The sequence below is a fragment of the Brienomyrus brachyistius genome, chromosome 24 (assembly GCF_023856365.1).
Source record: "Brienomyrus brachyistius isolate T26 chromosome 24, BBRACH_0.4, whole genome shotgun sequence".
NCBI classification, from domain to species: domain Eukaryota; kingdom Metazoa; phylum Chordata; class Actinopteri; order Osteoglossiformes; family Mormyridae; genus Brienomyrus; species Brienomyrus brachyistius.
In genome coordinates, this window is record NC_064556.1 from 5,471,529 (window position 1) to 5,485,909 (window position 14,381).

Genomic DNA, 14,381 nt, shown 5'->3' on the forward strand with positions numbered 1-14,381 from the left:
GACACCGCGACATTTACGCTTAGTGGGGAAACGCATTAATCATTCGACAAAGTGACGTCTTGCTGCCGCCTAGTGTTTGAGAGAGGTATAGCAGGCCCTGAAAGTCCGTCAGTCCATCCATCCGTTACTGGGGCTTCTGAACGTTTGTCATGGTTGGGTTTGTGGGCAACGTAGGACCTATAGAAAGCAGCATAGAGAACAAGAAAGGCAGGTGCCAATTGACCCCAGGGTATACACTCGCAGACAAGTTTATTTTATTTTATTTTATTTACTAAAACACTTGCGTTATCGTTACGGTCTGCTTTACTGCTCGCAGAATCTGGTATAGACATGTCGTAACATTTGACCTCGCTCTTTGAAGTAGCTACGTAGTAAAACGACGCCCTCGAAATGAATTTATGGCTTCGGCCCTGCTCGGGAGGTTAGACTGGGGTCTTGGGCCATAGTGACATGTGGGTTTGATCGCTTTGCTGGGTTTTTTAAAATACACCCCTTAAAACACTGACTTCGTCCCAGCACTGACACCTGCTGTAAAGTGATGTTCATGACACGTAGAAAACCATGTTATAAAATTGTATACCGACGTTCATTTAACGTCTCCAAACAGACGCTTTGACTTCTTAAAGGCAATCGTTATTTCCACTTGTTATTTTCAATAACAATTGCCATAATTTATTATGTCTGTCCTATACATTCAAGCATTTCATGTACATTTTTTTATTATAACGGAACTCAAATATACAACAATATAGCATAGAAATTCAACAGTATGTATTGTTAATGTTACAGAGCGGACTGCACTTATACAATCAATTCTATGCACATAGCCAAACTGGATTCAAACAACACAAGAATTAACGAGTCATTTAACTCAAGTTACACTTGCTGATTGTTGTGCTGCAACACGGGAGTTCCTTGTCATTTGGTTAATTTTCTGCACCTACTACAGCCCATTATTACTGGTTGAGCGCTGATCGAAAGTTAATCGAAAAACTGTCCCTTAGTTCAGCATAATATGCATAATCAGCTGTATTATGCTAATTAGCCATCCGTTTTTCACTCGCGTGCCATTTGCGGTCCCCGATTGGTCGTTTTCCCTGCAGCCTCCTTGGACGGGAGCGCTGATTGGCCTTTAATATGGCTCGTGCTGCTGCGCGAGTTGTTTGGACGTAAAGCAGTTTGTGGCACGTGGCCCGGAGCGACGCGCTGTACTCACCATGGTAATAGATTATAATAACATGTGTACAGCTGGTAATCGGTGGAGGAAAAGTCTCTAGGATGATCATAGACGATGTGGAAGCTCTGAAGTCGTGGATGGCCAAACTTCTGGAGCAAATGTGAGTACTGATTTGTAATAGTTAGTTTCGCTAGCTCCGGCATCAGAGATAAATCAAACAGCTGTTGGTGCATGGTACTACGTGTCAAGCAGCGACGTTGCTTCCTTATGGAATTTCCTGGCATTTAATTAAGGAATTGTGCGATTCCTAACCCCGTATTGCTGTTTGTATCAAGACTGTGGAATTATTAAATGTATGGTTGTCCAAGGTAGTATGCTCAGATAACCTAGTTACCTAACCAGTGACGATCAGGGAAGTTATATTCACGTTGGGTTGCATAACATGTGAAGGCCGCTTCATATTAGGTAGGGTTTTTGTGTGCCTCACATACGTTTGTTTCGTTAAGATCCATAAACTGCTCTCAGTATCACTAACATTCATTCACTTTAGGAAGGGCTTCCTCGACTTGTTTTATTGGGCTAAAATATTACACATTAAAGAGCGGCAGATGAATACATTACTTGAACACATTAAGTATGCATGAAGTAATTCGTAAACCATCCAAACTTTGGGTATTTTAAAATCGCAGGTGGCGGTTAAAACCACTGGCTCTTACTATTTTAAGGCATATTACCCGGGATGTTTAATTCGGGTGTTTTATCGCTGGGATGTGCACTTTTTACCCTGTAAAACATTCTTTAGTTATAGGGGTTTGGACATTGAAAGCTTCCTGTCAAATGCACAGCAGAGCAATGCATTCTTGCTTGAAATGCTGACTGTTGTTTGTTGTGTGTTGTTTTTCTTAAACACTTCTACAGATGTGACGCGGATCCTATTGCTGTGGCCAACTATGTGGTTGCTTTGGTTAAAAAAGACAAACCAGACAAAGACCTGAAAGTCCTTTGTGCTAATCAGTTGGATGTCTTTTTGGAGAAAGGTGCCGAAGAGGTCACCCTGACCCACTCAATATTCCTGTTTAATTCCCCTTTTTGAGGCTATTTAAATAGCTGAACTCTTATTCGGTTTTATTCCCTTTTCAGAGACCACAGGGTTTGTGGAAAAGCTCTTTCAGGGCCTAATCACTAAAGTCTATTTGGAAGGTCTGGATAAAGACACACAGAGAATTTCCAAAGTGGAGGGTAAATTTGCCGTGGAAAGTTTTGAGGACAAAAGAGAGGTATGGTGCTTATTCCCCCTATCCGAGAGCAAAGAAGATGAGCGTGACCTCAGAGTGATTCCCTTCCGTCAGTTTTAACTCTTCCTGCGGCTTGTTTTCTCAGACTGCAGTTGCCGAGGATGATCGAAGTGACAAGAGTAGGCGGAGTCCTCTGGGAGGCAGCCTGGATTCAAGTGAATCAAAGTCAGTTCCATTCTTTGTCCGTTTCTCCCCTTCACTGATTATTAATAAGCATTCAGTATTTTGCAAGGTGTGTTCTCTAAGGTTAAGAGGCAGTTCCAGATGTTTTAAAACAAGCCGGTATGACGCAACTGTCACATGCTCGTTTTTTTTTTTTTTTTTTTTTTTTTTTTTTGTTTTTGCACGATTATCAAGAGAGTCCTTGGACCATCTGGTGGGTGGGGGGGTGGGACTTGCATTTTGCAGATGCTCAGGCCCCATACCCTCCCCCCAACTGCTTATAAAGCACATTTATTTAGGTTCATTAACTTTGTAGATACAGGGAGTCCCCAGGTTGCAGACGACGTCCGTTCCCGAAGGTTATCTAAGCCGAACGTGCAGGTAATTCGGAAAAATAACAGTACCTAGACGTAGTAATGATGATGATGATGATGATGATGATGATGATGATAAATATAGGCCAATAGTAAAAGTAAATACATACTGTACTGTATCTTGAGCTGAACAGTGTTTCTGAACGAAGTAATACATGTGTTTGTTATAGACCATCATCCATCCATCCATTTTCCAAACCGCTTATCCTACTGGGTCGCGGGGGGTCCGGAGCCTATCCCGGAAGCAATGGGCACGAGGCAGGGAACAATCCAGGATGGGGGGCCAGCCCATCGCAGGGCACACTCGCACACCATTCACTCACACATGCATTTACATGAAACCGGAGTACCCGGAGGAAACCCCACGACGACATGGGGAGAACATGCAAACTCCGCACACATGTGACCCAGGCGGAGACTCGAACCCGGGTCCCAGAGGTGTGAGGCAACGGTGCTAACCACTGCACCACCATGCCGCCCCCTATAGACCATTATATTTATCCCAAATTTTTTTTATATAACGGGGTTTATGGCAGTTCGTTTTGTAAGTAGAAGTTGTCCAGAAGTCTGGGGACAGCCTGTAATGTCTTTGTTACTGTTTTATGCGTTAAGTTTTTACCTTCTCATGTTTGCGTTTTTAATAATTGTAAACGTTCTGTTTGTCGCTGTATATAGCCCTAGCTGCCTGCATGACATGAACACTCGATTAATTGATAATTAATGGCATAATGAATTGTCGGAATGTGTCAACTCGAGGCAAGTCATCACCACAGCCCTTATGGGCATGGATGTATATGCTATGATGGATATCCATTACACATCCCGTTTTTTAACATAATAAATTGATCATCAGAATAGCAGGTCAAATGAGTGTGTGTTACTGTGGAAAGGTGGGTAAAGGATAAAAGCTGTAATGGGCACAAGAGTGTTTCCTAGTGATGGCCAATGGAAGCTTCATGAACCATCTGCTGTATTTCCTGACCCCACTAGATGGCGGTCTCTGTTCAAAAATGGACTCGAAGCATGCGTCAAAGTAATCCAAGCGCACCATCTAATGGGGTCAAAAATATAGCAAATGGTTTATGAAGCTTCCTTTTGGCCAGCACTAGCATTTCCCGACCACTACTGGGGGACCAGTAGGCAAAAAGGCGGACTGCCCGGCAGGAAGCTGGGAGGGAGCAAAAACATGGGCCGTCTCTGGATCCCCAGGGGCCAGGTTGGGAAATGAGATTCCATGCCTGTGCAGGGCTCACAGCATCCGGAGGCTGGAGGGCTGCAGGAGCAGGGATGTGGTGCGCCACGGGAGGAGTGGTGACTCGTACAGAGAGCATCGTGACCACCGTGCGGGTAGCAGCCATGGCCGTAGCCACAGCAGGAGCCAGGACAGGGAAAGGACCTGGAACAGAGGTGAGCCCAGCAAGGGGTACAGTGAACTAGGGGTCTGGCTGGCACCCCCTCCAGACACTGAGGACCTGTGGTGGCCAAGCCCATCCCAACCATATGTGTGTTCCATTTCACTTTCAGACGGTCTGGTTAGATCAGGTGGACTGGAAGCAAAATCTATCCCATGAAATAGCTGTAGGTAATCAGGAGGGTTTGGAAATGACTGGTGTAGCCTGGCAGCTAAACTTGTTGTTAATTTTTGGTTTTATATTTATAGAACTTGAGATACTGACATAAAGGCAGTACAGTTCCAACCAAAATGTTGCTGCTGTGTGTAGTGATGGAAATGTCACCTCAAATCATTTACTGAATTCTTTAACATCACTAGATGGTGCTCTTGGTTTTCTTTAGGGCATACCTTGTGCCCTTTTTTTTTGAACAAAGAGCCCATCTAGTGGGGTAAAAAAATACAGCAAATGGTTCATGAAGCGTGGTTTTGTCCATCGCTAGCTACATGCAATGATGTAACGCCCCACGGGTTTGTGGTATACGTAGTCTTTTATGTTTGGCTGCGAGTCCTTTCGAAAAACATGGCTGGTGTGTGTGAATCAGAGTATAAGTGCAAGCAGGATGCGGAGAAGAAAGCAGCAGAGGGCTCCAGGCCCGCTTTTGCCCCCGCTGCCCACTACTGCGGTTCCCTGGCCCAGCGCTCCTCCGAGAGGGACTCCATTCTCGGCTCTACTACTGTAGTACCCATTCACTTGCCGGACAGCACCACTGAGAGCTGGTCCCATTACTGCTCTGGTCGTGGAGAGGGCACCACGTTCATGAGGAGCACGGCATTCGGGCGCTGCTGTCACGACTATGATGGTGAGCACCTACTGCTGGCGGCTTGTGTTTTCACCTGTTTTGTGTTTTTTTTTTTTTTTTTTTTTTCTTCAAATTTTTAGTTGCATTTGTTCATGTATATTTACAGATAATTTTGTGGTAGCAGTCTTCGCCATTTGTTTAGTGGAATGTTTTACGTTAATTTACCCCTCTGATTTTGTGCTATGTTTAGCTACTGGAGTCAGATCATCAAAGATGGTTTGATATAATTGTCGGCCATTCAGCCGACATCTCAGGATATGGCTGAACATCAAGGCACAACTGATGTGTTGCCATTTGGTGTCTTCAATCCATCTCCTCTCTAGTACGGGGAGTCTGTGTGCGTGGTGACCTGTGTCCCTTCGACCACGGCGTTGATCCCCCGATGGCGGGTGACGTCACCTTGCCGAGAACGATTCCTCTCCCACCCCCGCCCAGCGTGCCACCCCCCCATGCCCACGTGGCCCCTCCTGGTGCCAGGATGCCTGCCCACCCTCACTTTCAGCCACAACCTCCTGGCATCTTCCCAATGGCTGGTAGGTTTATTCTTGGTTGTGTGTTTTTTTTTTTTTTTTTTTTTATTATTATTTTTTATATCGTCTTGGCATTGTGCTGTCGTTTTCTTTGACGTGGGCTAGAACACCACTTCATTCTGCATGTGGTTTTGTATTTCGACTGAATCAATACAGACTGCCATCTTCAGACAGATACGTACAGCCCTGAGGTTCCAAGCACCACGCCGGTACCCCAGACCTGCCAGTTCATCCCCCGCATCCAGACTCTGAGACCAAACCTCATTGGACTGACCTCTGGAGATGTGGACGTGCAGAACTCTCGAGGTCTTGGCGTTCTTCAGCTTTGCATTTTTGTTTAGTTTATGCACTTAGATCTATCTTCTTTCATGGATCAAAACTTTGAGGGACTGACATTACGGTCTAATACGGCGATCCTGCGTTTACACGCAAACCATCTGCCATCGGTGATCTGATGTTATTGGTATTTTGTCGGAAATACAAATTCTGAACTCTTTTCCCAGCAATAACCAAATGCATTCTAATTTTCATGGGAAATTATTCTTATCCATTCTTTCTAGGGAAAAGGCTGGTTTTCCCAGCATAGATATTAGACAGACATGCTTTGTCCCTTCAGTGACATTACACACCCTACAGCCGTATTTAGTACGATGTTGGTATCATGTCATTTTTGGGGCCTCTGCTGCTGTCAAACGGCATTATAATGACCAGTGTCTGTCCTATAGGTGCCAACATCGTGATCCAGACGGATCCGCTTGTATCAGCAGTGCCCAGCAACCCTGCAAGGTACGGTGGTGAACCTCAGTGCAGGAAGAGGCGCCTGGGGGCCGCTGATGGGGCCCCGTGCACAAATCCTTGTGCGAGCAAGTAGGTGGAGAGGGGGCCATATTTAATGAGTATCTACTAGCTACCTGCAAAATTACTTTGAAATAGTGTTTTTATTTACTATTTTTGTTGCGTTTCATAGTCCAGATGGCTTGCAGTTTTCTGTCTGGAAATTTAAAGCTCTTTTTTTTTTAATATGGATTGTAATCAATATGGATCTTCTCATTTTTGGCTTAAATCGAGTATTTGTACAATGTAAACTTTCAGTTCGCTGAGGAAGAACTAAACAGTTATTGAAAATATTTTTTTTTATTTTTTGTTCGAATCATCATAGTGCCTAATGTCGCTGCACATTTATTTTAATTTTTTTTTTCTCTTCCCTAGACGAAATTACAGCCATCAGCGCAAGGCGAACGTTCAAAAGAGGGGTCACTATGGCAACACTAAACTGGAGGTTTGCAAGATCCCCAGGGATTTGAACAACATCACGAAACTAAACGGGCACTTCGGCAAGTTTGGTACCGTCACCAGTATTCAGGTGTGTGTGTGTGTGTGTGTTGGGGGTGGGGGGGTTGTGTCTCTTATTCCATAATGAATTATGTATTTTCGACAGTGGATTCAGACGAACGTGTGTATAGTGCAAAATGCGGAGGGTACGCATATCACAAGCGCATCAAAACTGAATCTCGTGAAACACAGGATTTTAGAATATTAGGTTAAATACATTTTTGCTTGTAGTAACATCTAAAATCTGAATTTTTATTTTGCTTTTAAAAATTCTCGTTTTTTCCATTTTGAACGATAAGTTTTAAACTGTCGGTGGCCCCTGTGGTTCCCTGCCTTGCGCCCATAGGCTCCAGACCTCCAGTGACCATGAATAAAACATAAAATGGAGGGATGGATGGTCAGTGGCTCGTGAGACTCTGTCTGAGGCCCCCCCGGCCTGCCCCCCCCCACAGGTCATGTTGGGTGGTGACGTGGGGATGGCACTCATCCAGTATGCGACCAACGCAGAGGCCCGGAGAGCCATCTCCAGCACAGAGGCGGTGCTCAACAACCGCTTCATCAAGGTGTACTGGCACCATGACAGAGGGAAGCAGTTATGGCAGCCGACGCAGTTATGGCAGCCGACGCAGCCGGAGCAGCTAGCGCAGGAGGCACGGGGTCCCAGCATGCCACTGGGCCAGAAACCAGCCAACATTAGCAAGGTGATGAGTGTGTGTGTGTGGATGCACAGTCGCACATAGGTGATTTTATTGAAGATTTATGAGGTGCAATTGCACCCCCTACTGGTGTGACGAAAATACTACTTGAACATATTAAGATATCTACCTGGGAAAAACTGAACTGTCACATATAGACTGCAATTGATCAGAGGTTTTGTTTTTCAAACATTCAGTTTGATGTTTTAAAATGTGGTAACGTTCACTACTGTGTCCGTCAGTATTTCCCAGCCTGGTCCTCGGGGACCCGCAGAAGGTCCACATTTTCGCTTTGGCTGGCAGGGAGCAAAAACGTGGACCCTCTGCGGGTCCCCGAGAACCAGGTTGGGGAAACATTGGTCTATATTAGCCTATGACTATAAATGCCGTGGTTTGTGCCACTCTAGATCACCGTGAACACCCAGGTGGGCCCCTACGGCCGTCTGGTCATCAAGGGGACGGCAGAGTCGTTCGGGAAGACGGCTGTTAAGAAGAAGCAGGTGGGAATAGGGCTCTGGCTTGCAGGCAGTTCACCGAATGTCACTGTATGGCCCAATGAACCGTGAAACTCTAGAAGGGAAGCGGTCAGTTTTTATTTAGAAGGACAAATGCTTGTTAAGCCTTCAGTGCCACTGATTCAATGCAAAGATCCATTCGTGCAAGAAGTCGTGCTCCTTTAGTGTTCCAGGAACACCTCTGCTAGCCTACCCCAGTGTTTCTCAACCCCGTTCTCAGGGAGCCCCCCCGGACCAGTCGACGTTTTTGCTCCCTCCCGGCTCTCATGAGAGAGCAAAAATGTGGACTGGGTGTGAGCAGAAACATGGACTGGGTTGGGGAAACGCCGGCCAAGCGAACACAACTCTGTTCCCTGAATACGCTTAGTGTTACACTTTCTGGATTTGGATATATGTCTCTTTTGGCGCTTGCCTTGTTTGGAAGATTTGTCTCTTACCTACTGATAGTGCTTACACTCATCCCCTGGTACAGCTCAGCCTAGCTGCACTTGTGCACAGTTGACTCCTTGACAGCTATGGATGGGTGGGGAAATATCGATGATTAATCACTGCGTGTTTATGTGCAGTTTTGCTGGTTTGTATGTCACTTTTAGTTAAAAGCCTCTGCTAAATGAAAACATGGATGTTCTCGTAGGTTGTCATAACCATGACACAATCCTGTTGACGAGCTGTATCATCAGAATAACGGCGCTTGTGACTTTGGTCCCCAGGAAGCGCTACAACTGCAGCAGGATGTGATGAAAAAGAAGCAGGAAATGCTGGAGATGCAGATACAATGTCAGAAGGTTGGTAGGCAGCCTCTGCGCTGGTCCACACTCCATTAATTCCATCTCGACATCCCGCCTGCATGACGCATGTGACGTGAAAGTGATTCCTTTTGCAGGCTTTGCTGAACAAGCTGGAGAAGTTGAGGGGAGCGGAACTGGAAGAACGGGCCGGTGTCATGAAGATGCTGAAGGAGCTAACGGAGAAGATCTCTAAGCTGAAGGAGGACATGAAGCCAGCACCCAGAGTTGCGTTACAAGCTGTTGAGTCCAAGTCCAAAATGCATGTGAGTCTTGCTTGAGTTCCCATTCTCCTGCACGGATCTCATCATTGATGGTCCCCACACGGCCATCTGTGTTCTCTCTCTGACACATCAAGCGCATCTGAAATGTCAGGGAATCCTACTTTTTGGGATAATCGAGCATTAATGATGGCCAAAAGGAGCTTCATGAACCATTAGCAATGCTGTATTTTCTGAACCCACAAGATCGCACTTCCTGTTCAAAAAAGCACTCAAAGCATGTCCTAAAGTAAACCAAGAGCACCATCTAGTGGGGTCAAAAAATACAGCAAATGGTTCATGAAGCCCAATTTGGCCTACTACTGAGCATAGACCAACACTAAAATCCCCCCCCCCCCCGCCCCCAAAGTGTCATTTATGAATTATGTTAATCTTCGCTGATTTTTGCAAAGAAAAAAAAGGCACATTCTTTTGTTTAAGCATTTATTTCACCAAGTCATTACGGTTTCCCTTCAGATACAGAAGGAGCTGCTCGATGCTGAGCTGGACTTCCATAAGAAGCTGGTGTCCGGGGAGGACGCGACGGACCTCAAGCAGAAACTGACCCAGCTGCAGGTGGAGGTGACGGCAGCCCAGATTTATTAACTTCGTAAAAATTGGAATGGAAAAGGAAGTATGTGGCGTATTTATGGTGTTAACTGTAATATTAGCTGTGTGCTGCTATGTAAGACTCCTGGACAAAGGTATCTGGCGTTTGCATATCTCAGAAAGAGATTTAAGTACTTTTGATTTCTGCTTTTAGAAAGAGACCAAATGACGCATCATGAACCACTTGCTGTATTTTTTGACGTCACTAGATGGCGCTCTCCCATGGCCAAAAGCAAACCAAGAGTGCCATCTGGTGGGGTCAGAAGATACAACAGATTGTTCATGGCCGCTGTGGGCTCGGCTATGCTTGTGTGATTGTTTTGTGTACACTGCCAGCTATGTTAACCATGAGTGACACCTTAGATGTGGCTGTAAAACATTATATTCAACTTTTTAAGAGCTCCGCACTGACAGCCATGTTTTTCCCACACGGAAGGCCTCCCGTTTAGGACTGATCCCCAAAACGCGCAGGAGAATGGCAGCCCTCCGGGGGCGTGGGGGCCTGAACCGCATGGTGGTAGATCATCGGCCGCGAGCGCTTGCTGTTCTGGGGGTGACCAGAGAGGAGAAGGCCGACCTGATGGATCACTTTGCGGTAGATCCACTCTTTCATTCTCACTCTCATTCCATCACTGTCCATCCAGCAGAGCACTATCACCTTCAGTGTGATTCGCTATCACGAAGGGGTGCTGGATGTTGGCTGACCCTGCCCTGCAACCCCCAAGCTGGGGCTGAAGTGTAAATGTGTCTGTCTCATGGAGAGCAAGATGGGACAGGTGGAAGCAAAAAGTTTTCCCACAGGGATAAATTAAGTATCGTTCTTTTCTGTTGTTTTTTTTTTTTGTTCCGGGTCTTTGTCTGCATGCATTGGTTCACCCAGAATTGTGACGAGTAAATGGTTATACAATAACGTTAGCTTGGTCTCCTGCTTTTGCAAGCTGATGAGTTGAACTTTTTAATGGATTTCTCAAAGCCAAAATGCATTTATTTTTTTATTTTTTTTGGCCTTTAGGGATTTGGAGAGATCATGGAATTTCAGGAGCATGAGCCACCTGGCATTGTCGTGACATTCAGGACCAGGGCTGAAGCGGAGAAAGTATGTGCTACAAATTTCAGACTGCTTTTCATTTCTAAAATTTTATAATTATTATTGAATGTGCTTTAGAACCTGCATACCCCCCCCCTCATATTCCTAATACTTAACAGCAGTGAATATGCTCTGAATTATATCATCCTCTGTTTTATAATGAAATTTTAGACAAAGCTGGCCAGTATTGCTCAGGAATATTTTAACACGGTATTTATAACTACATTTTTATGCTTGATAGTGGTTTTCTGAGTAGCTTTAGAACAGGCATTATGAGAGTGGATGTGGTCTCGAATGGCACGAGGAAAAACGGAGCTTTGAAATCCAGGCAGCAAACCAAGGCTCAGAGTTCAAAGACCGGCTGCTGCAAATCGCGTGGTACAAACCCAAAGCTGCATCTGCTCCCAGTGTGGAGGAGAAGTCCTCACAGGAGGAGGTGAGCTGTTGCAACTTGGCTTCTCCTTATTTACATTTAATTATTTACTGGACGGTTTTATCCAAATCGAGTAACAATTGAGTCGACTAGTTGCTGGTTAAGGGCCTAATTCAGGGGCCTGATGGTGACATCACTCTGCTCACCATGGGATTTGAACCAATGACCTTCTGATCACTGGTACAGTTTCAGAAAGTATTCTGGTGACCTGTTGATTGGGATGAATTAATGCATATACTAGGGCCCAGGCAAATATCAAGGTCCACCCCATCTCAGAAAAATAGCAATGGTTTGCTAAATCTGCAACACCTGAATGTCCATGTTAATGTCAGCCCAGAGTCCCAGATTAATTAATCTGCTCCCGCTTGTAGCTCCATGATAGCTGTTCGGTATATTCATTTGTCCTCTGTGTTGGTTGTTCAGATTACGCTGTCGGAAGGTGCCACTGTTAAGCTGTAGCAGTATTTTTGTATTTCTGTCCCGATCTGACTGAGTTTATCTGAGGTTAAGGAGAATTTTGTCTTGTCATTCCCACAGAAGCCCCATAAATCTCCCCTGCTTGCGGAGGAAGAGGGGGACGAAGATGAAGAGGATGAATACGAGAGCCGTTCGTGGAGAAGATGAAGGGGGGGGGATAACCAGTAACACTATTTGTGAAAAGGCCATGTTATCAGAATGTGATTTATTTATTTTTTTTCTTAAAATGGAAGTTTGTGTTCACCCGTTCTTGAAACCCGTGTGGCTGATTTTAATCTCTCGCCGCCAGTGTGTCGGGTTGCAGCTGAAGGTATGCGCTACATCAACAGACACACGACCTTCGATAGGAAACGAGAACTCGTACCTGGAGAAGGATTCCAGTGCGGCTCCCCGGGATTGAAAGGGTTACCGAAACCAGATTCCTGCATATATGCTGGTTTTGTCTGAAGAGGACAGATGTGCAGTGGAGCTGGGAAGAGCAGGGTCAATAACTGGTGTTATAAGAAGTTTTTAAATTCATATTTTTTGTAGATGTTAAGGTGGCACTGCACGTCAAGTGTGTGTGTGTGTGTGTGTGTGTGTGTGTGTTTCATGTATATGTGTGTGTAATATTTCCTTCTGTTATGTTTTGGCCGTAGAGAACTACTGGTCTAGAATCCATATTAATGACACCGCTTGTTGGGTGTTTAAATAATCACTGGTGTTTCCAACAAATAATATATACAAATTTTCAGTTTTTCAGCAGACCGTTGTGTTTTATTACGTTTCGTTTTGCCAGATTTTTCAATTCACTCTTATTTACTGCATTCAGCCAATCTGTCAGAATTTAAAAGGCTTGTGTTTTAAGCGAGCAAAAGTGCCTATTAAGTTACCAAATGTCTGTTTTCACTGGGATGGAAAAACTCTGTTGTATTGGTTTGTCTGATGCCTGGTTTATTAATGTTTGATCCATTGCATGACAACTTCATTAAAACTTGCACTTAAACTGATTTAATGGTCAACTAGTCTTTTTTTTTTTTTCGAACACAATCTGGGCAGCTTTTGAGCTCTGGGGATAGGGCTAATTTGTTAAATACCTAAGTTGTATGTACCTGCGTAATCTTCAAAGTTTAAGTGCCGTTTTACGTTTTGCCTGTAACGCCGCTTCGTGTCCTGACGTCCTTCAAGCGTAAGGGATAGTTCAGTTCAACTAGGTTGTCGTCTTTGGTACATTTTGAAAGGTGTGGCTTTATGCGTTTCACACATAGTAATTGAAGGTGAAATCTGAGAGTGTTCATGTCCATAAAGGTAAGAATTACCTCAACAGCTGTCAAACGCGTTTATTATGAACCGATCTTTATTATGCAGGTTTGAGTATTTTTAAATTGAGGTGGTACTGAAATTGCTTTAAAATAATCTGGTTTCATTTGCTGCGTTTGGCTTTCAAATCCTAATCTTTTCACTGTTAATGATTATTACAATCGTTTCAATTCCAGTTCGATTTTAATTCGCGAGTAACTAAGACCCAAACAAGTTTATGCATGAACACATAAGTGACTTATCACAATGAATTCTGGTTTTCTGCACAGATCAGCCCTCCACACCAGCCTTTTTCTGCTTGGATACAGTCAGGAGCCTATAATCCATCTGATTAATAAGAGAACAGAACAAGGTAACGGATGCCTACCGCATACCTGCTGAATTATTCACTGTCTGGGGAACCAGAGAACTGACTTGGATCAGGTGGAACAAACTTGTCACTGGCGTACTTGTCTTCATAGAATCTGCCCGCGCAGGTGGTTAACTGAAGTCGGGAGCCTTTTAGAGTTAAAAAGTGCTTTAGATGTTTGGTCTGTAGCTTCCGTCGTCTCAACACTGACTGGATGATGGTGGCTTTGTGAAGTTCCACCTTGGACTCCCTTTTCTGCAAACCTAGTTGTGTGTTCCACTAGGTATTATCTCAGTAATTCAGTCCGTGTCTCTCTCTCCTTTCCTTTCACTCATTTTCGTCCCCTTTTAAACAGAAATATTTCCCAGCTAATAGCATAATCCATTATATGGTAATTTTTTACTTTTTTTTTTTTTTGGACATCGACCTAGTTTCGAAAATTTTATAGATGAATCTATATCTCAAGGACATGCTATTCAGTTCCCTGATCTTTCACTCTTTCATCGCAATTAAGAATTTATCTGCTAGCATATGTTAAAGCCGTTTTGCAAGCTGGTTCAGATCCTATAACTGACGTGTCATCTTTTGGGCGCAGCTCGTAAAAAAAAAAAAAGAAATAAAAGTGAGATTCTCTGACCGCGTACCCATAAAATCATTTCCACTATATGATAACTCAGTCAGGATAAGCGGAGTTCCTGACATTAGTCGTGCGGAAGGCACACCAAAAAATGGACGACACTATCTATGCA

General features: G+C 44.5%; 1 protein-coding gene across 4 annotated transcripts; it reads left to right on the forward strand.

Annotated features, from left to right (window-relative positions):
* The first annotated feature begins 1,105 nt into the window (after window positions 1–1,105).
* Window positions 1,106–12,973, forward strand: LOC125720022 (RNA-binding protein 27-like). Of its 4 annotated transcripts, none has more exons than XM_048994955.1 (19): window positions 1,108–1,337; window positions 2,096–2,214; window positions 2,318–2,454; window positions 2,558–2,637; window positions 4,255–4,415; window positions 5,004–5,261; window positions 5,585–5,794; window positions 5,948–6,097; window positions 6,517–6,577; window positions 7,001–7,154; window positions 7,576–7,824; window positions 8,226–8,318; window positions 9,044–9,118; window positions 9,217–9,384; window positions 9,856–9,960; window positions 10,424–10,582; window positions 11,000–11,083; window positions 11,403–11,510; window positions 12,045–12,973. In XM_048994955.1, the coding sequence occupies exons 1-19, from the start codon at window positions 1,279–1,281 to the stop codon at window positions 12,129–12,131; spliced, it is 2,517 nt and encodes an 838-aa protein (XP_048850912.1). In that variant the 5' UTR covers window positions 1,108–1,278; the 3' UTR covers window positions 12,132–12,973. The 4 variants fall into 4 exon arrangements, with proteins under 4 accessions (XP_048850913.1, XP_048850912.1, XP_048850914.1 ...); XM_048994954.1 differs by having other exon boundaries at window positions 1,111–1,337; window positions 6,517–6,658; XM_048994956.1 differs by lacking the exon at window positions 8,226–8,318 and having other exon boundaries at window positions 1,106–1,337; window positions 6,517–6,658.
* Window positions 12,974–14,381: the final 1,408 nt, after the last annotated feature.